At 35.0% G+C, this 20585-nt stretch overlaps 1 protein-coding gene and 1 long non-coding RNA gene across 3 annotated transcripts; one reads left to right on the forward strand and one right to left on the reverse strand.

The window, feature by feature from the left end:
* The first annotated feature begins 8177 nt into the window (after positions 1-8177).
* On the forward strand, positions 8178-11851 carry LOC110718124. 2 transcript variants are annotated; one of them, XR_002510838.1, is made up of 7 exons: positions 8178-8620; positions 9274-9405; positions 9639-9719; positions 9849-9920; positions 10022-10111; positions 11095-11145; positions 11367-11848. It is a non-coding gene; the product is annotated as an uncharacterized LOC110718124 (long non-coding RNA). The 2 variants fall into 2 exon arrangements; XR_002510837.1 differs by having other exon boundaries at positions 8181-8620; positions 11095-11851.
* A 688-nt stretch (positions 11852-12539) lies between these two features.
* LOC110718053 (glutathione S-transferase T3-like) lies at positions 12540-13073 on the reverse strand. Its single transcript, XM_021896856.1, has one exon. It carries the CDS (start codon positions 13071-13073, stop codon positions 12540-12542), a length of 534 nt encoding a protein of 177 aa, XP_021752548.1.
* Positions 13074-20585: the final 7512 nt, after the last annotated feature.

Here is a 20585-nt window from a genome sequence, read left to right on the forward strand (position 1 = left end):
AAAGAATATCCCGCGCACCCAAGTGTAGATTGAGTTAGAGGCAATCGTAGCATCCAAGAACGTAGTCTTAGGGAAATACTTTCCCTTAAGAACTCTCACCATTAAAGAATCATCTTTTGTAAGGATGTGCCATGCTTGCTTCACAAGAAGAGCTCTATTAAAATTCTTCATATTCTGAAAACCAACACCACCTTGCTTTTTCGGAATATACATTTTTTTCCCAAAGCCATCCAACTCATCTTTCTTTCATCCCCTCTTTGGCCCCAAAAGAAATTTCGGCACAATTTTTCAACTTATTTAAGATACTCAGAGGGATAGAGAAACATTGTATTGCATATGTCGGAATTGCTTGGGCTATTGACTTGATCAAAACTTCACAACGTGCTTGAGACAAATATTTTTCTTTCCACCCCTTTAGTTTCTTCCAAATTCTATCCTGAATATTTTGGAAACTCTGTTTTTTAGAACTAACAATATATGTTGGTAGTCCTAAGTATTTATCATGTCCTTCGACAGCCTTAAAAGATAACTTCATCTGAAAAATGTTTTTCCGTTCTTGCTCTATGTTTCGGCTAAAGGACACCTCAAATTTGTCCATATTCAGTTTCTGACCAGAAGCAACTTTATAAGTAGAAAGAATGTTAAGCACTTTGTCAACCTCATCCTCAGTGGCTTGCACAAACAATAGACTATCATCCGCAAAAAACAAATGGGAAATCGGAGTAACATTCCGACCAATTTTAACACCATGAATGAGTCGTCTATTTTCAGCATCTCTAAGCAAAGCCGACAAACCTTCCGTACATATAATAAACAGGAGAGGAGATAGCGGATCACCTTGTTCAGCCCCCGACTTGGCTTAAAGGTTCTTGACGGTTGCCCATTCACTAGTACATCAAAAGATGCGGTACTGACACAATGCATAATCCTTCCCACAAATTTATCCATCAAGCCCAATTTTAACATCATTTTCTCAAAAAAAAAAAAAACTTCATTCAACCTGATCATAGGCTTTGCTCATATCCACTTAAAGCCCCAAGTAGCCTTTCTTCCCCTTCTTTTTTTTTTTTTTTCTGAGATAATGAAAACATTCGTATGCAACCAACGTATGCGTGATTAATCTTCCCGGAACAAAGTCACTTTGTGAGACTCATGAATCATAGAGGGAAGAACTACTTTCAACCGATTAGCAAGCACTTTGGTGACAATTTTGTACATCACATTACACAAACGAATAAGTCTATAATCAATTGGAGACTCACAAATTTTGTTTCGGAATTAACACAATATGAGTCTGATTTATAGAACCTATGTCACCATTATTATTGAGAATATCACGCACTTTCCCAACAACATCAATCTTAACTATTTTCCAAAATTTTTGAAAGAAAATAGCTGACATACCATCGGGGTCGGGAGCTTTGGTAGGGTGCATTTGAAAGAGAGCAACCCGAACTTCATCTGCGGTGAAAGGAGTTGCTAGAGTGTTGCGTTGTCTTTCGATGACAACCTCCTCCACTTTGTTAATAACCGGGTCCACCTCTACATGACTATTAGAAGCAAAAAGATCCTCAAAGTAATCCACAAACATTTTGGAAATCCGATCCTCATCAATGAATATGCTCCCATCCACATTTTTTATCTTATTAATGTTGTTCCTTTTTGATCTCTGCTTTGCTTTCATATGGAAGAAGGTGGAATTTTTATCACTATTTTTCAAAAACTCTTAACGGCTCCTTTGCTTCCAATACATTTCTTCCATTCCTTCCAATTCATCCATACGGTCATCTAAGGCCCGCATTTGAGCAATCACCTCCTCTGATTGAACCTCTTTCATGAGACTCTCCATCTTTCCTCTACAATCTTTCATCACTTTAACAAAATCCCCAAATTCATCCCTACTCCAAGCACTCAATCTTGTTAAAGTAAAGACAATTTTAGAGCACAAACCACCCCCACTTTCCCACGCATCAGACACAATATTAGCATAATTATCATCTCGCAACCACATCTCTTCAAAACGGTAAAACTTAACTTCCTTTTTTTAGGAGTGTTTAAAGCTTTTAGGAGCGTTTAAAGCATCCTTGACACACAGTAAAATAGGTACGTAGTCAAATTTTCTTTTGGACAAGTGCGTGACAAAAGACCCGGATAGCAATCACTCCAAGCTAGATTAACAAAGTATCTATCCAGCCGTTCTTGAAATTTCGTTCTCATTGCCTCCACGATTACATATATATAAATAAATTTATTCATTTTAATCATATAAATGCAATTGCATAATAACTTTATTCGATTACATGAGTCAAATTACATTAAAATTATTTATGTATTAATAATTACATGAAACTATTTATATTACACAAAATTTTATTTTATTTTATTTTTAAAAATAATTAATAGGGTCAAATTACTTCATCGCTTTGAACTTAAGTTACTTAACTCTGCCACTAGTTACATAGTCTGAATGTTCATCCTTACAACATAATTTACCAACATTTTTCTTTCCCCTTTTACTCAGTACTAAGTTTTGATCCGTTTCACCCCATTTTCGTTTAAACGATTTTTCCATTTTTAATTTCTTCGACAATCATCTTTGACATTCTTAAAGTGAAACCTATCAATCCTACTATTAATGTACACAACAACCATTACAAAATTAAACTCCAATGGTCATGTTCTGTTCAGCTTAATTTCAGTTCAGCTTCAATCAGTTCAGTTCAGTTCAGTTCCTAATTTCCTTCTCTCATAAATAATTCATTTAAGCTCTATTCCATTCAGTTCAATTCAGTCCCAATCAGTTCAGTTTAGTTGTTTTCAGTAAATCAGAACAGACCCTAAATCGACTTCATCCCTCCCTTACACACAGTAGCACTAATTATAGTAATCCTCTTCAATATTCATCAGAATCATACTGAAAATCACCATTAATTTGTAATGCACTCTCTAATTATTATTATTTTTATTTTTACCCCTCCAAATACAAATAAAGATATATACCTATAGGAATTGACAGCGACATTGACAAAAGACCCGTTAGCATATCTCAAAGCCTTAGATATAAGAAACGGCGTTGAATTGCAGTGACCTTTGGAGGTGGTGCACTAAATATATCTGCAATACTAAGTCAATTTAAGTTGAGAGCACATAGAATTTCAATGACATCCATGCAGGCCAAAATGCTATAGGGTCAGGTGGACTGAATATCACCCATATTTGCCATTTTTTCCGAGTCAATATCCACATTCTTATTCACATGCCAACTCCTTTAATCCCACTTGAAATGACTGGTACCCCTGAAGATATATATAGTGCTACTGAGGTCATCAACAAAATCATACAATGTGAAGGCTTTATTTCCACGACTCAAGTTAAAAAAATAGCTTTCAATTATGTTCAAGCTGTAGGCCTGTAGCCAATATTCGCGGAAGCGAAGACAGGAATTTCCAATGGATGCTGAAGCCTATGATTAAAGCTATAACTGATTCTTTTTTTTGCATCATTGGCTAATACTCCTTCAGTCCTTTTGGTTGTTTAGTTTCATATATACTCCTGGTTGTTTAGTTTCATTACTACTCCTTCATGCTCCATGATAAAACTCTAATATTGCAAAGATTCCATTTTGTAAATAATAGAAAAATAGTTCTGAATTCAAACATTACAACTTGGCCAATAAAAATTTGGTCTCATGACTTCAAAGGCTAGAAAATCTGAAAAGCCTTGATGTTTATGTTTTATTGTTGCTGGTGCTTGGCTTCCAATCTATCAAGACGCATCAACCAAGGTTGAATAGCAGAGTGTTATGGACTACGATCATATATAACAACTCAAACTCTGATTGCTGGCCTCAAACCAGATAACACTTAAGTGGTGAATCCAGAATATCACACGAGCTGGGCTAGGAGCATCATGGTGTTAGCTAACAAACAAAATTTTCATTTTTTTTTTCTCAGATAAAAATCGCACCTTCATCACCTCAAGTCAAAGTGACAAATAGAGATGACTGCTCATAGATGATGGAAGCTAAAGATCAGATATGAAACAGAAGACTGCATCAACATTCTTCGTACTTGATTGAAATCAAATATAAGAGGGATTTGAAAAAAAAATTAAGTGATGTTTTAAAGTTATTTCTTTAATATCAATTATATGAATCTTTTATTATTAACTTTTTTGACAAAATCTTATAATACTCTGTTTACAAGATGATTAAAAAAATTGGAATAATATTTTAGATAAATGTGCATAGAACTATAAAGGACACTAACTAAAAAAAGAATACATTTATTATAAAGAAAATATAAAATATATGGAAAAAAATTATTATAGTAGTATTATACAAATATTCCAAAAAAAAAAAAAGATTTTGACTATAAAGGATGGGGAGTTTTTGAGGGAAAATACAACACCAAGATGTGGCATGTGTCACTTGTGGTGTCTGTTTTAGTATTAAACTAGGTTAGGTCCCGTACCATGCACGATACGTTATTTTAATTACCTTGACAAATTAATTTATTTATAGCATAAAATATAAAAATTGTTTAATATCTTGAACAAAATTGAAGTAACATGGAATATTTGATCAAGATCATATTCTTAAAAAATATTCCACCAAAAATACATCTTCTTGAAAAAAATTATATATTTCCTTATTATTCCGTAATTAATTGAGTATCAACATAAAAATGGTAAATATTATTGCTCATTTGTATAGTTGACAAAAAAACAAACTTTTTTTTTTATAAATAACTTCCTTAAATAAAATTTAGTAATTAATTATTAAAAAAAATATACTAAGAACACACCAGAAATCGACACGTGTCATTGCTGGTGTGTCTTTTAGTATATAGTTATTGATTATTGATTGATTGGACTCGGCTCGGTCAAGTAGAGACTATTTCAAATTTGGGTCATGTTATTTTTTTTCATACAAGTTAAAGTCTTGAGCTTCTTCAGATTGGGTTAAATCGGGATTTGAAACTTTAAGAATTGGGGTTGATGAAGATGCTAACATGAGTGATCATGAAGTGTTATTTCAAGTGATGGGTGAAGTGTTATTTCAAGTGATGGGATTTATGGTTTGATGATGAGGACAATAATTTTGAGTCATAAATGAGGAATGTGTAATAGAAAAACAAAAGTTAAAGGAAAGTGGTATAATAATAAGAGTGCAAATAAATAAAAATGCCTACAAGAATTGAAATTCAAACATACTTGATTAATTTCAATCTATATTATGGTAATGCTTTGATTCAAGTGAATTACAAAGGGTGGAATCGTTAATTTATATGAGGTGCTTGTGTCGAAAAGTTACGATAGTGCATGAAGGTAATTCAATTGCTAGGTTATCCCGTAAAAAAAATAATAAAATTGTTAGGTGATGATGAGTTAATTTTTTTAGAAGAATTAGTTATCTATTGCAATTGTGTTACTAAGTATCTTATCATGTCTTTACCCCAAAGTTATATTCTCTATGTTAGTTTATTTTCTTCATATTATTAAGTATATCAGTATATGTAATCATCATGTTATTATGTATTGATCTTTTTTTCTTCATGCTATTTTATTGGTGGATTTATATGGCATTAGACCATTATCAGGAGTGAGGAGAAAACAAACCCCTCAATCTCTCTCTACCCACTTTCTCTCTCTTTCCATCCAATTCCTCTCATGAGAGGTTTTTTTTACTACACCAATGCTCTAAAAAAAAAACTCCTCATCACTTTATCCTCCACTATTACTATACCCCACTATAAATACACATCACCTTTTTTTATCCTTTTTTTTTAATGTTTATACTACATATTTAACTTTCCAATACAATTAAAAATATGTAATTTTTTTTTTTATAATTACGTTTTAATTATAATGTAATAATTTTTAATAATTTTTTAATTATTTTGGTAATTTTTTATTTTTTTGTTATTTTTTTATTTATTTAATGACGGTTAAAATTAATAAATAGAACATTTTCAATATAATTTTTTATTTAACGTTCTTATTAGAATATAATAAGAAAAAAAAAATTACAGCAATTATAGATTCTACGAAAGATGTTTTCTTAAACTTAAACGATTACATAAGAAGCAGATTTTTGAAATGAACACATAAACGGCAATACAAATACATCGGATATTAAATAACAGTACGATTACAAACTTAATAAAAGCGGTTTGAGCTAAAATAATACACGAGGACGAGTATTAAACTTAAAAACGATACGATTACATTCTACAACTTTGCTTATTCGACTGTATTATGACGAAAGTTCTGCCATATGTGCTCTACTAAATCTTGGTTGAGAGACGAATGAATTTCTCTATCATGAAGGGCAATCCTCCTCTGAAAATACGCGTTGAAATTAATGTTGGGTGGCCGCCCGACGTTGAATTCAAATGGCTCGTTGTTATTCACCGTGGCACTTGTGCTCAGTCCCGACCGCGCTGCTGTACGTTGTGGTCGATCTTCTTCGTAGTATCATCTCAAAACATCTGCCCGTGTGTAGTTGTGTCGTTCATCCTCGACAATCATGTTGTGCATTATTATACAGGCTTTCATAATGTCACAAAGAATATCTTCGTCGAAGGCCAGTGCTAGTTGTAGTAGTATAGCAAACCTAGCTTGTAAAACTCTGAAAACCCGTTCAACGTCTTTCCGAATTGCTGCTTGTTGATCAGCAAACAACTTGTCTTTTTGAACTTAAGGATGTGTAATACCTTGTATAAAAGTTGGCCATTTCGGATAAATCCCATCTGCCAAGTAGTAGGCCAACTCATATTGATGTCCGTTTACCCAAAAATTTATTGGTGGTGCACGACCTTGTAAAACATCATCAAACACCGGTGAACGGTAAAGGACATTAAGATCATTACATGAGCCAGGCATTCCAAAGAACGCATGTCAAATCCATAAATCCTGATCAGCAACGGCTTCAAGAATGAGGGTTGCAGTCTTGCTACGACCAGCATATTGTGCTTTCCAAGCTGTAGGACAATTCTTCCACTCCCAATGCATGCAGTCTATACTACCATTCATGCCTAGAAACCCACGCAATTCATTTTGATGAAGGATTCTCCTTAAATCTTCATAGGTTTACGTAGATATTCACTTTCAAATTGTGAAATAACCCCCTGACAAAAATGTTGCAATGCATTCCTTGAGGTTGTTTGGCCGATATGTAGATATTCATCCACGACATCAGGGGCTACGCCATACGTAACATTCTTATTGCAGCGGTGCATTTCTGCAACGATGATAAACCAAGTTTTCCAGCTGCATTCCGACGTTGTTGGAAGAATTGATCCCCTTCAACCACTTTATTCATAATGCGACAGAACAAAGATCTTCGCATACGAAATCTACGGCAAAATTGGTTGTCGTAATACACTGCATTACTCGGAAAATAATCGTTATATAGTTGCACATGCCCTTTTTCTCTTTCCCTATCCCTTTAAGACTCCGGGACATTTGCTATATCATTATTAAGCTGGGATTCTTGTGATGAGTGTTGGGGAATTAAAATTTGAGGTAGGTGGTTAGCAGCATAATCATCAACTAACCGATCAAATTCAACGTTATTTGAGAAATCAGAAGAACTAGAGCTTGAGGTGGAGGAAATGAAAGACATGTTTTGGTTATGGTTTGATAGTTGGTTTGTTTGGGATTCTTTCCGTTTTGAATAACACATGCATGTATATATAGTCCAAGTGACTATCAATGCATGTGAGTTGCTCTGATTTTGCATGTGAGTAACTCTGAATTGAAATTCATGTATCATTGCAATCTCTGCAATGAAATTGATGTGTCATGCATGTATATATAGTACATATGACACTTCAATGCAATCTCTGCAATGAAATTGATGCATGTGAATTGCAATTGAATTATTGATGCATGTGAATTGCAATTGAATTATTGATGCATGTGATCTATGACACTTGAACAGTTGATTTGACTCTTCAATAATCTATATCATTATCATTACTTGTGTTCAGTTGATATGACTCTTCAACATAAAGCTGTGAAGATTTTATTGGGAGTTGTATATTTGTCATTAACCAGTACATGTGATTATTATTAAAAACAAATTTCATAAAGTAAATAATTTACTGCATAATTAATGTTATAAGAAACATAATTCATTTCACATTAATGTAAATAAAAAGGCGTACATCTTAACATTAATTAAAATAAAAACACTAGTAGAAAGAATGAATTGCGCAGCGCACTTTTCGCACCGGTTCTTGAAAACCGGTGGGAAAAGAAATGGGCGGGGTTGGGGAAAATATTTTTCCCACCGGTTCCTAATAAACTGGTGGGAAATCATATTTTTCGCACCAGTTCAAACCGGTGCGAATTACGAAATATAAAAAAAAAAAAAAAAACCGGGCTGCTTTTCTTCTTTCTTTCTTTCTTTCTTCTGTACTTTTACTTTCCCTCTCGTATTCGCCTTCGTTCTCCACCCACAATCCCGAATTGCCCTAGCTTTCTCACTCCATTGAAGCTGCACCTCCGCCTTCTCACTCCATTGAAGCAGCACCTCCGCCTCCATTGAATCGTGCTCTATATTCTCCATTGAAGTCGAATCTGAGCTTTCTCACCTCCATTGAACCTGCTCCTGGTTTGCTTCGATTTCGCTTCCTTTCGGTTTTAATTTTGTTTTTTTTAGCTGTTCTTGATTTTGATCTTCTTTGCGATTGATGAATTGTTGGTTGATTTTGTTATTGTTGTTTTAGGGTTGTCGAATATGGTTGTGTTATTGGATTGATTTTTCATGGATTTACTCGTGAATTTGTTTAGTCGTGAGTTCATTTCCCATAGTGATAACTAATCCTGGTCCGTCAATACCTAGAAAACATCTGCTTGCAGACATTTCATAATTGGGTTGTTTGTCCAGATTTTGGGGTCTTGTTAGGGATATAGGTAGTGGAGTTTTGAAGTATGTAGACATTTAGTCATGTATGTAATTCTCATAGTATCTGCAAAATTTTGTTATGTTATGAATAACACATATGTACTCCCAATAAGCTGATCTTGTATGAATTTTCAAGGAAAGATATTAATTCTAGCCTTGTTTTAGAGTTCAATACTTGGTGCAACTAAGAAGTAAAAGCCAATCAAGAGCATAAATCTTATGTCTTTAATAGGTGCTGCCTATTCAATCTTCTGTTACCTAAAGTTTGAAATGTGTATTGGTTAGTTGGCCGTTGAAAATTGTTTTTTAATTGGGAATAGCATCAAGTGGAGATAATGGGTTCTGTATCTGCACTGCAGGTGTCTGAATTGAAAGGAGAAGATGTGGTCTGCCTCATCAAGAATTCAGCTACATTGTCTGGGCCTCTGTACACTTTGCATGTCTCCCAAATTTATATAGATCGACCAACCCTGACAGAAAAGGATAAAGAGGTAGTAATTCTTGCTTCACCATTCAGTGCAAAGTTTTTGTTCTTGTCAGTAGAAAAGGCAGCCAAGGAAACGAAAATATAATATGAAAGTTTGATTCAATGTTAAATCAAGATGCATGTTGTTTGTCTTCAACTGTAACAGGCATAATAAAATGAACTTTTTTCTCTAGTCCTTATGCGTTTCGTTTCATAATATATCTTCTACTACATATTCTCATTGAACGATTGACTCAGGTGATAAAAACATGGGGTGCTCGGAATAATATTGATTTCCTCACTTTGTCATATACCCGCCATGCTGAAGATATCCGTGAGGTAAAGACACTTCTAGTTCAGACTTCAGGGTTTTGGCAATACTTGTCTTGAAAACAAGTGTATTTGATATTTTATTTTAGAGTGACTTCACAACTAGTCCAAAATATGCTTTTGTTACTTTCTATGTAGGCTCGGGAGTTCCTTTCTAATCATTGTGATCTACAGCAGACTCAAATTTTTGCAAAAATTAAAAATATTGAAGTAAGACATGAAATTTCTCTTTTATTATTTTTTATATTTGAAGTTCTGTGTTCTCTCAGTTGATCAGCTTGATATGTGCATTTTTATCTTTCTTTGTAAAGGGATTGACCCATTTTGATGAGATTCTACAAGAAGCTGATGGCATTATCCTCTCTCGTGGAAATTTGGGAATTGATCTCCCACCGGAGAAGGTCTAATTCTTGTACACCTGCTGTTTTTGGAAAATTATGTGTGATCTTATGGTCTTTAATTCATGCTTTTTTACATGTGTACGTGCCTAATGTATCTTCATATATTGCTTGAAGAGATCACTAAGCTACAGTTTATCTTTGTTATTATCATAAATACATCTGTAAGGGTGGGTAACAATTGGTGTTCTGACATTAATATACCATGTCTATACAAGTTAATCCTCTTGAACGAGTTTCAGTAACACTCATGCTGTATTATAAATGTATGTTTTAAAATTTTAAAGGTATATATATACATCTACTCAATTGATCTAACATAGCTCAATTATAAGTAACTTTTGCGAATTGACTGCGCTTCACTTGGTTGTATGTTTAATAGAAACGATCAGCTTTTCTAGGTATTTCCTAGAAATGAAACTACAAAGAAGATATTATTTTTTTCAAATTTGTGTCCTAATAATTTAAAAGCTATATCTAAATGCTTGTGAAGATATTGTTTCAGGATGTCAGAATCTTGTCAGCATTTTTCCCCTTTTGTTTTGACTTTGTGGTGTTTGACAAAATTGGGTATCTTCTAGTTCTAGGTACAACATAGACCAAGTATTGAAGAGGACAAGGGTTTTCATGAACAGTACCATAAACGGTCTGTGTTCTAGTGTATGATATTTTTCTGTATTTCTTGAATGTGAATCAAGGTTACAATGAAGCAATTTTAACAATCTACAGACAAGATTACTTGTATATATCTTAAAAGACCTAGAAATGTCAATATGATGGCAGTTGTGCTGAAATAAGCATACCCCTTATAGTGTTGCTTCTTTTCTTCACCTTGGTGAGCTGTCTTATTGCTATAAGTGGTTGTTGTTTGCTAAATTGAAATCTGATTCACATCTATGGTGATATGAGCTATCCATAAATGTAAAAACTTCAATGATTATTCAAGATTTTGAAAGCTATTTGACTTTTGTTCCCCCTGATTTCAGTAAATTCGGGGAGTATCTATATCAGGCCATCGAATTTTCCAAATTTATGCGGTATGTATGTCAATTCCTGTCTAGATTTTCTGGTAAACTGCATGTTACTGCAGTCTTTTCATAATAATTTCCATAATTCTGAATTTCATGCAATCATACTCTAGTACTGAGATAATCTTCCTATTTATATTGTGGGGCATTGGTCAGAGCTCTGATTCTTTTGTTAAGTTGGATTCTTACCTATTTTACAAGGCAGATTGATTGACTATTCTCACTATCAGAATAGCATCAACTGCTGAACAGTTAGAGGTAAAGGATGAAAGCATCTTGCTCTTCAGCAAGAGTTCAGGACTGAAGATCAATGCTCCTGTGTAGTTGTTTATGTTCTGTTGATGTTAGCTGTCGGGCTGTGTCTGCTCAGCTGCTGTTGCTAACTTGCTAAGAGCTGCTGTGAGCTGCCGTTTCTGCTGTGCTGTGATGTCGAGTTTTCCTGTGTTGGTGTTGCTATGTTGCTGTCTGCTTCCTTTTGTAGTGCTGTGTTGCGGTTTCTGGGGTGCTGTGATGCTGAGTTGATGTGCTTGCTCTGCTGCTTTGGTGTTGCGCTGTGTTTTGTTATTTTTGTAGCCTGTTGAGCTGCTTAGTTTGGGCTATTTAATTTAGTTAGATGTTTGCTGTTTATATGCTTCATTAGAACAGGTTTTTGGAGTATTAGAAGTAAATTTTGTAACTTTATATATATGTTAGTTTTTATATATCAATTTTAGTGAAAAAAATGCAAAAAAAAAAAAAAAATTTATTTTTTTAGGGCATTTTTGGCACCGGTTTTTAAAAAGAACCGGTGCTAAAAGTTTTTTTTAAAATTTTTTTGGGGACTTTTGGCACCGGTTCTAAGAAAAAACCGGTGCTAAAAGTCCTTTTTCCCACCGGTTTTGAACCGGTGCGAAATCTATGGGGTTTTAGCACCCCCCAAATATAAGCCGGTTCAAAACCGGTGGGAAAGGAGGGGTTTGAACCGGTGGGGAATTTGTTTTTTCGCCTAGTGAAAGGACTACATTGAACATTAATTAAATAAAACAGTAGCAAACACATTAAGCTGATCTAAATTACATGTTCCTTCTACCATAGAGTAGTGCACGTAATTCTTCCTTGTAAGCCTCTTCATCATCAGGAGTTAGGTCCGGTCCCTTTGCCATTAGATCTTGCAGCATTTCATAGTTGAGCCTTCTCTCTTGAATTTCGACTTGTTTTTGGTGAAGCTCTACTTGTTTTTGCTTCCTTCTTTCCCTTTCCATTTCGAAATCCAACTTCTTCAACCGCATTTGTGCCTCGATTTCCCTCGTTGCATTATTCTGCTGCATTTGCTCAGTAATGTTTGAGACAGTAATGTTTGAGACTTCAACAGCCACTCCTTTTCCCTTATTACGCCTGGACTTTGCCTTTTTAACGCCATCAGGTCAAGGAAGACCCCCAGAATTGAAACCGGTAACAGGAACAACATCTTCATCATCAGTTCTACACCGCTTCTCACTTCCACTACTGTCATCTTCGACAGCATCACCACAAGCTAATCTTTCCTCTCTTGACAATGCCCATCTTAGTTTTGTCCTCCACTTCGGGTCATTTTTAACCATTTCCCAACCATGGTGACAATTAAAATTATGTGGAGTAGGCTTGGAGGAAATATAGAATAACTTACTTGCATTATTAATTCGGTATGCTTCGTTGTAACCACTTCCAGTTGCCCTACCAGCTTCGTCATAGCAACTACTCCATTGTATTAAATCAGTTGCCATCCTTCTCCAACGGCTTTCTAAACTCCTCAAAGGTCTTGGCGGTAGGATGTGGGGTTTCTCAGCTTGCGCTTGATCATATGCTGCAAATATTTTTCGCCATAGCGCAGCTGCTTTTTGGTTTGTACAAACAATTGCATCCTCACTGAATTGAAGATACAAACCAATTAAAGCTTCATCCTCCGCAACATACCACATTCAACTTGCTTTTTTAAGTGGTTGGCTTTGATTCACGGACACTCTTGAAGGAAGTGGAGAGTATTGAGGAGTGTCTGGAACAGTTTCTTCCATTTCATCATCTAATTGAGATGATCCCTTGATAAACAAGAGGTGAATGTGGTTCATAGGTAGTGTTTTGGAAAGGAGTTTGATGAGGTGTTTGTTGTGTTGAATTTTGCAAAGAAGTATTTCCAAGCCTTTGTAGGAAAAGCTGAAATCGAGGATCAGTGACATAATCATCACCCAAATCAGAGAAATGATTAGAAAATCAGGGTTGTTAGGATCCATAAGTTGATAAAGTAGAAAAGTAATAAAGCTTTAAACAATAATTAGTAAAAAAATCAACAATTACTAAAAGAACAATAACTAAATTATATTTTCAGAAAATAAAAACAGCTACAACAGCAATAATGATAATAATAATAATAATAATAATAATAATAACAATAATAATAATTATTATTATTATTATTATTATTATTATTATAATTATAATTATAATAATAATAATAATAATTTTTTTTAAGAAAACTGTAATTAATAATTATAATAATAAGAAGAAGTGAGGATTGGAAAATTAGTGAATATAGGAGATTTTTTGGGTTTTTGAAAGTATATCAAAATATATCAAAATGCATGTCTATTTATAGAGAATAAAATTTTCTGGCCGTTGGTGAATTTTTTTTTTTTTTTTTTTATATTTTTAACGGCAATATTACCGTTTTATTGAATATAACCGTTGGGAAAAAGAGAAAAAAATTTGATTGGCTCAATTAAATGGCACTGACGCGTGTCGCAATCTCATTGGTTGCTTTGACGCGCGCCAGTTGCCAGGCAATTTAAATTTTTTTTGCTGAGAAGGCAACCAAACGACGTCGTTTTGGCCTGAGGAAGCACAAAACGCGTCGTTTTGGCTGCTTTCTCTGCAAGTTGAAGCAGTTGGCATCATTAGCTCGTGGGCCCCACAAAGTCATTGTTCATCCTTATTTCCCCTCAAGTTTTGAGCGTTTTTAATTCTCCTCAACCATGAGAGGAATTCCCCTCATTGTTGTAGTGTACGGTTTTTTTTTTTTACACCTCAACTTTCACTCGTGAGGGCTTTTTCATTCACTGCTGGGAGTGCTCTTACAAGACCTTGACTTGTTCAGACCTTGGATTGAGTTTAAGGTTTGGATAGGAGGGAGTTGGGTAGTTTCGTAGCATGGTTGTTTAGTTTTTTTTTTTTCCGCTTGTTTTTTGTTGATGTGTGTTTCTTTTTCTTTGGGGCTTACCCATTGCCCCTCTTTCTCCCAAAAAAAGAAACATAATTCGTAGACTTTCTTTCCCATATATGATGAAAAATATTTATATTAAAATTGAAAATACAAAGAGTATATCTTTCATAAAATAGGACAAAGCTACTGGCCAAGTCTAAGAATTACACTTAAGGTTTTATTCTTCTATCATATAGATAAATGAGCAAATTCTAAACAATCGATTCTTAAAAATATTTGATTTTTTTTTTCTTTTGTTTTACACATATGAAGTTGTGGAAAAATGTCATTTAAGATTTTTTTTTTTTTTTTTCGTTTGTCACTAATGAGAAAAATTTATATTAGTTAATGTAAACTAACGGTTAAAATTTTTGCAAATGGGCAAAATAAATTTGTTCATTTTTGCAAAAGAACAAAAACAATTTACTCATTTATAAAAATTGAGAAAATATGTCAACTGTTTATACATTGCAAATTTGCTTTGAGAGAGTGAGAGAAATTGCTTGGAATCTTTGATAGAAGAAATTGAAATTTTGGATCTTTTTTGATTGGCTTAACACTATTTGCTCATTTACATGAATGATCAAATTTGAAGATATCCTTATTTACAATGAATGAGTAAATTTATTTTTCCATTTGACATATTGAACAAATTTATATATTCTCTTACCTCATCATTCATATTTCATTTTCTCTCTTACTCTCTTTCTTTACCATTAATGAGGTCTCAATCTTCTACATGCATAAAGTAGTAATTAAGTTAAATGTGATAGAAAATGTAGTGTACTCGTGGTGGTGTTTTTTTGTCAACAAAGTCTTTTCCACTTTAGTTCTATGGTGAATTAGTGGTGGCGATACCACCACTTTTGCCGCAACAATAATTGACAATTTTATTACGGCCACACTTAGCAAAACCTCCTATTATTTGGTAATTTACCTCTTTCTCTTTCGTATTCATTGAAACTACAATTTAAAATTCTTTGTGGTTTTTGGGGGATTATTGATTTTGAATGAAAGTGTGAAACTGATATATGTATGTTGCTATTTTTGGAGCAGCGAGAATATTTTTTTTAAAAAATTGTCAAATAAATTTGGGCAAAGGAGAATTTTTTACATTTATAAGGTGAGGTCATAAGGAGTTGGTGATTGGGTTGGCCTTTATCATAATTGTTTAAGGGCTTTATAACAACTTTGGGTTAAGATTAAAAGTTGGGCCATTGGTTGTACCCATCAATGTACAACTAGCTACTTCGTATTAATTAAATTTGATACCGAAATCATCTAAAACATGCATAATATTAATTTATTGACTTTGTTTCCATTTTTTTTTATCGATTGTAGATGATATCGATGATAATTGAAGATATATTCCTTTTTTGGTTTATATAGTTGGAAGTATTTGGTAATATAAATGATTTTTATGAAATTTAATGTAGGTTGAGATATGGTTTTAAAGTCATCTCATTATTCCTACTTTACATTAATGATAAAGTTTTGTCTTCAAGTAAACATCAAATTTAAAAGGAAAATTTGTCAAAAAAAAACCTTTTATATGCACCATTTTGCGAAAAAAAAAACCTTTTAAAAGCTTTATCGTAAAAAAAAAAAAAAAAAAAAAAAAAAAACCTGAAGTTAAATTTTTTTTGTTTAAAACAACCTAGTAGCACTAATTCACTTAATTAACATCTAATTCCTTCTAATTACTCTATAACTCTTAATTAACTATTTAATAATTAAATTAATTTATAAATTAAAAGAAATAGAAAACCACCACCCCACCACAAGTCAGCCACCCTTTCCCCTCCCCTTGCGCAGCAACCCCCATCCCCGGCGACCCAGCTTCACCGCCGGCCGATCCCCCTCCCTTTCCCCTTTCCCCCGTTGCAACGCTCCCCCGTCCCTAACCCTGGCAGCAGCCCCCAATCGCTATAATTATCGTCGCATAACCCAATTTCATGTCTTCTCCGCCGCAAAAGAAGTAAAAAACCGTCGGGGTGTTCTTATGCACTTATCTTCTCTCTACTTGAGGTCTGTTCTTACAGATATGGTGGTTTTGTGGCTGAGTGGTGCGTAATTGGAGGATTGGGGGATTGGGGTTGAAGGTTGAGGAGAGAGAAAAAGAGAGAGATTGAAGAAGAAGAAGAAGAAGAAGAAGAAGAAGAAGAAGAAGAAGAAGAAGAAGAAGAAGAAGAAGAAGAAGAAGAAGAAGAAGAAGAAGGGGGCTGGTGCCATGGTTTAGGGAGGGGGGACGTGGGTCGCCAGGGGTGGGGGCTGCTGCCAGGGGAGGGGGAAAGGGTGGCTGACCGGTGGTGGGGTGGTGGTGGGGGTGGGGGTGGTGGTTTTTGGATCTTTTTATTTATTTATAAGTTAAATTAATTAATAAATGGTTAAGTGAGACTTAGAGGATAATTAGAAGAAATTAGAACTTAATTAAGTGAATTAGAGGCATTAGGTTTTCTTCAACAACAAAATTTCACAATTGAGTTTTATTTTGCAAAAAAAATTAACTTCGGGTTTTCTTTTACGAGAAAGCTTTTAAAAGGTTTTTTTTTCACAAAATGGTGCATTTAACAGGCTTTTTTTGACAAATTTTCCAATTTAAAATTAACATATTCATGAATAATCCGAATTATAAAGTGTCTTCCCATTTTAATCCCAACTATTATTTAACCTTGAATAATCCTAATTATACACTAACCCTTCCCAAATTAATCTAACAATATAGGCAACCCAAAGAACTGGTAAAAAATAAAATAACATTAGTGGGTTACCTTAGTAAAAGATATTCCTCTCTATCTCCTCAACTCAAACCCCTATAAAAAAAAATCCATCCTTCGACAATTTGCTCTGCCATTGTTAACCCTTATGTAGTTGGAAATTATGGTGATGTTAGCAATTGCCACATGCTATCCATTATAATTAGCAATTGTTATTTACTTCCCATACTAGTTTGTTGTCATTTACGAGTTCCATCAATTAAGTGTTCCATTTGTAGCGAGAAAATCTTAAATGTGGTGATTACGGATTTAATCTATTGCTATAGTGGTAAGATGTAGTACTAATTGGTTTGAATTATGCATTAATTTAGTTTTTCTTACTTCTAAGTCCACTAATTGTTATACATTATATACGATTGCAAAAATAACTAACCCATAATCTCCTTTCTTAAACAAAAAAAAAAAGGATCTAATTTTTCTTCTTCAAAGTTTAGAAGCACAGATAATAAGAGGAATTCATAATTTGAAATACGTAACGGCTAAAATGAGCATTCATAAAATTCGATCCAACATTTTCTCCTTGTCTGACTACTTTGATGATTGCCGAAATGTTGTGAATGACATTTCACAATGTATCTCAACGTGTAAGATCTTGTAGAAATAAAAGGCTAAAGGAGTTGCATCTAGAAAAGTTGGGACGTTTTCCCAAAGTAAGCTTAATTAGCAAAATATATACCAAAATGGTTGCGTGGCAAAAGTATTTACCAAACTAAGCTTCCAGGCTAAAACTCTGTCTCGAACACCGTTTTATGCCTGGTTTTTTTAAAAAAAAAATTCAGTCTAAAAACGCTGTCTGAGACAACGACTTTTGTTGTTGACTTTTTTTTAAAAAAAAAAAACTGTAATTGCCTTATATATATAAAAAAAAAAGGTTTTATAAAATATATATATATATATATATATGGAAAGACGCTGTCTGAGACAGCGTTTAACGCTCAATAATAAACGTTGTCTCAGACAGCGTTTCTGTCGTTTTTTTTTCACAGCCCACAACGTATTTCATTATCTTCCTCATTCATTCGCAAACCCCTTATTTCCCAAACTCCATAACTTAATCCCTCTCTCTCTCATACTTGTGCTCCTTCGTCAAGAGCGTCGCCGCCACCTCCACCGTCGCCCTCCAAAGCCTACTAAACCTACACTCCCCTCACCTCGAAATAGGTATTCATTCAACTATGTATGTTTTTTAAATTCTAGGGTTTATGTTGGTGATTTCTAATTTTTTGTAATTGGGTTAAAATATTGATGATGTTGAGTTGTAAGTGTTAATAATGTTGAATTGTTAGTGTTGGTAATTGTTAGTGTTGGTAATTGTTGAATTGTTAGTGTTGATATTGTTAGCGTTGATAATAGTTTGGATAATGATGAATTGTTGTTGTTGGTTATGTTGAAAATTGTTGAAAATGGTTGATAATTCTTAGTGTTTGAACTATTGTAATGACCTACATTGTTAGGTAATAATGGTTATTTAGGGGTTCTTAGTAGTTATTTTATAAATATAAACTTTTTTATATTGATCGTGGTGATTTAGGGATGATTTCACGGCCTTAAGTAAAATGTGTTTTGGTTGTTATATAGAATATGACTGGACAAAATGTAGTGTTGTTTTGCCGGTGGGGAGGTGAAATTCTTTGCGATGGATCAAATGTTGAGTATATCGGAGGGAATATGGAACCACTAACACTTGAACCGAACATGACAGTCAATGATTTGATGAACGAAGTTCATAGTAATATTGGTTCAAACCCAATGAATGTTGAACTGGACATTAAAATGAGGTTTGATACTGGTCATGGGGTTCAAGTGTTACCTGTCTCTACGAACAGACATTTGAAAGCTTTGAGGAGCATTGTTGCAATGAAGGGTGTTCCCAATGAGATATATGTAGAAATGGTGCCTATATATACCTAACAAAGTACTGGGGCAGAACAACAATCTACATATGTTTCTGATTACAACAGCGCGTCCTTCCAAGTGTCCTCAAACCACATTCCATCGAATGAATATGGGATGGGAACTTTCACTCGAATGCTGCAGGACGACCAATTTCACTTGCCGTTAAGTTCTCATATAGCTTCACCGGCACATGCGGGGGGATGTGTGACAATGTTCGGCCAACCTGGTCCGTCGTCATCGAACACCGTGGCATCTTCCCCGATGTAATTGCATAGCTATTCGCCTATGCAGGATGATGTTCAAGCATTACCGTCTCGAGAAAAGACAAATCATTTTGATGATATTGTGAATAATGAATTGTCGGTGTATGATGTGTATGCGGAAATGGATAATGAGGATGATAACAGAGAGGAGGATGATGAACCTGCACAGATGGAAGTTGGCGAGCCCTTAGTTAGAACTCACATACCTTGGTTCAGTGAGATACCCGAGAACCTTGGTTCAGTGAGATACCCGAGAACTCACTGAGCAGCAGGTGGAAACCTTTTAGATATTTGTAAACAATTATGTACTTTGTATACCGTATGTGGACTACCTTAATCATAATATTCATTTTGATGTGTTATTGCAGATCACCTGGGATCCGTATGAACCTCAGTTGGTAGATGCTTTGCCTGCACATCTACTGTAGCATCAGGCAGAGTGGCGTGCCAGAGTCCCCATGATTTGTTTCGAGGTTATGGAGGTTCACCTACCCGACCGCGTCATGCGAAAGTTCCAACTTCACCAGACTATTCCCCAGTAATGTGACACTAGTGTACGCCTTCACGGCATTGACCGCCGAGGAAAGGCGGAGACGAACTGGGCATTGGAGCATTGGCGTTTCCTTAAGCCATGGCAACAACGACTGGAGTTCGTCGTCGGCGGTGACCCGATGCAGGGTGATATGGATCCTCACGATCCGTACATGGTGTGGTACAGGCGTATTACACGCCGTTTCATCAACCCCAGCTACGCACCACCGTCCATCCATTACCAGCCAGCACATGACGTCATTCGCGGATATGTAAGTTTCTTTTATTGTACTTATTGTCCTCATTTTTTATTTTTTAATACATCATGTAATTGACTGATCGATGATTACTACAGGCGGCGGATATGGTGTCCATGTATGATGCACTCCCAATTGCCCTTGCAGACGGACCCACCAGAGTCAAGGTCGAGCGGATGCGAGATATGTTCCTGACTTCCTTACAGAGACACGGTCATCTCATCCACCAGCGGGACGGTCAGGATAGTGCATTCCCCTTCCAGGCACAGTTCTACCCCGGCTAGAGTAGCGGTGCAGGTGATCATACGACATCCACAGACGGAGAGGAGTACATCATCCACACTACTGCGCCCCCGGGACTTAGGAGGACACATCGTCCAGCTAGCTCACTCCCCCACCGCGCTGAGACCCATTCACCACCATGTCTCATTACATTTGACGTCGTAGACGGAGGGACGATAGTCAACCTTTATCCCCAGTTGATGAGTAGGGATAGTATTGTATGATTTATTTG

Source organism: Chenopodium quinoa, unplaced genomic scaffold (genome assembly GCF_001683475.1).
Source record: "Chenopodium quinoa cultivar QQ74 unplaced genomic scaffold, ASM168347v1, whole genome shotgun sequence".
NCBI lineage: Eukaryota > Viridiplantae > Streptophyta > Magnoliopsida > Caryophyllales > Amaranthaceae > Chenopodium > Chenopodium quinoa.

Excerpts from the sequence above, each read along its gene's own strand:
- LOC110718053 (XM_021896856.1), bottom strand. The coding sequence starts at position 13,073 with ATGTGGTATGTTGCGGAGGATGAAGCTTTAATTGGTTTGTATCTTCAA.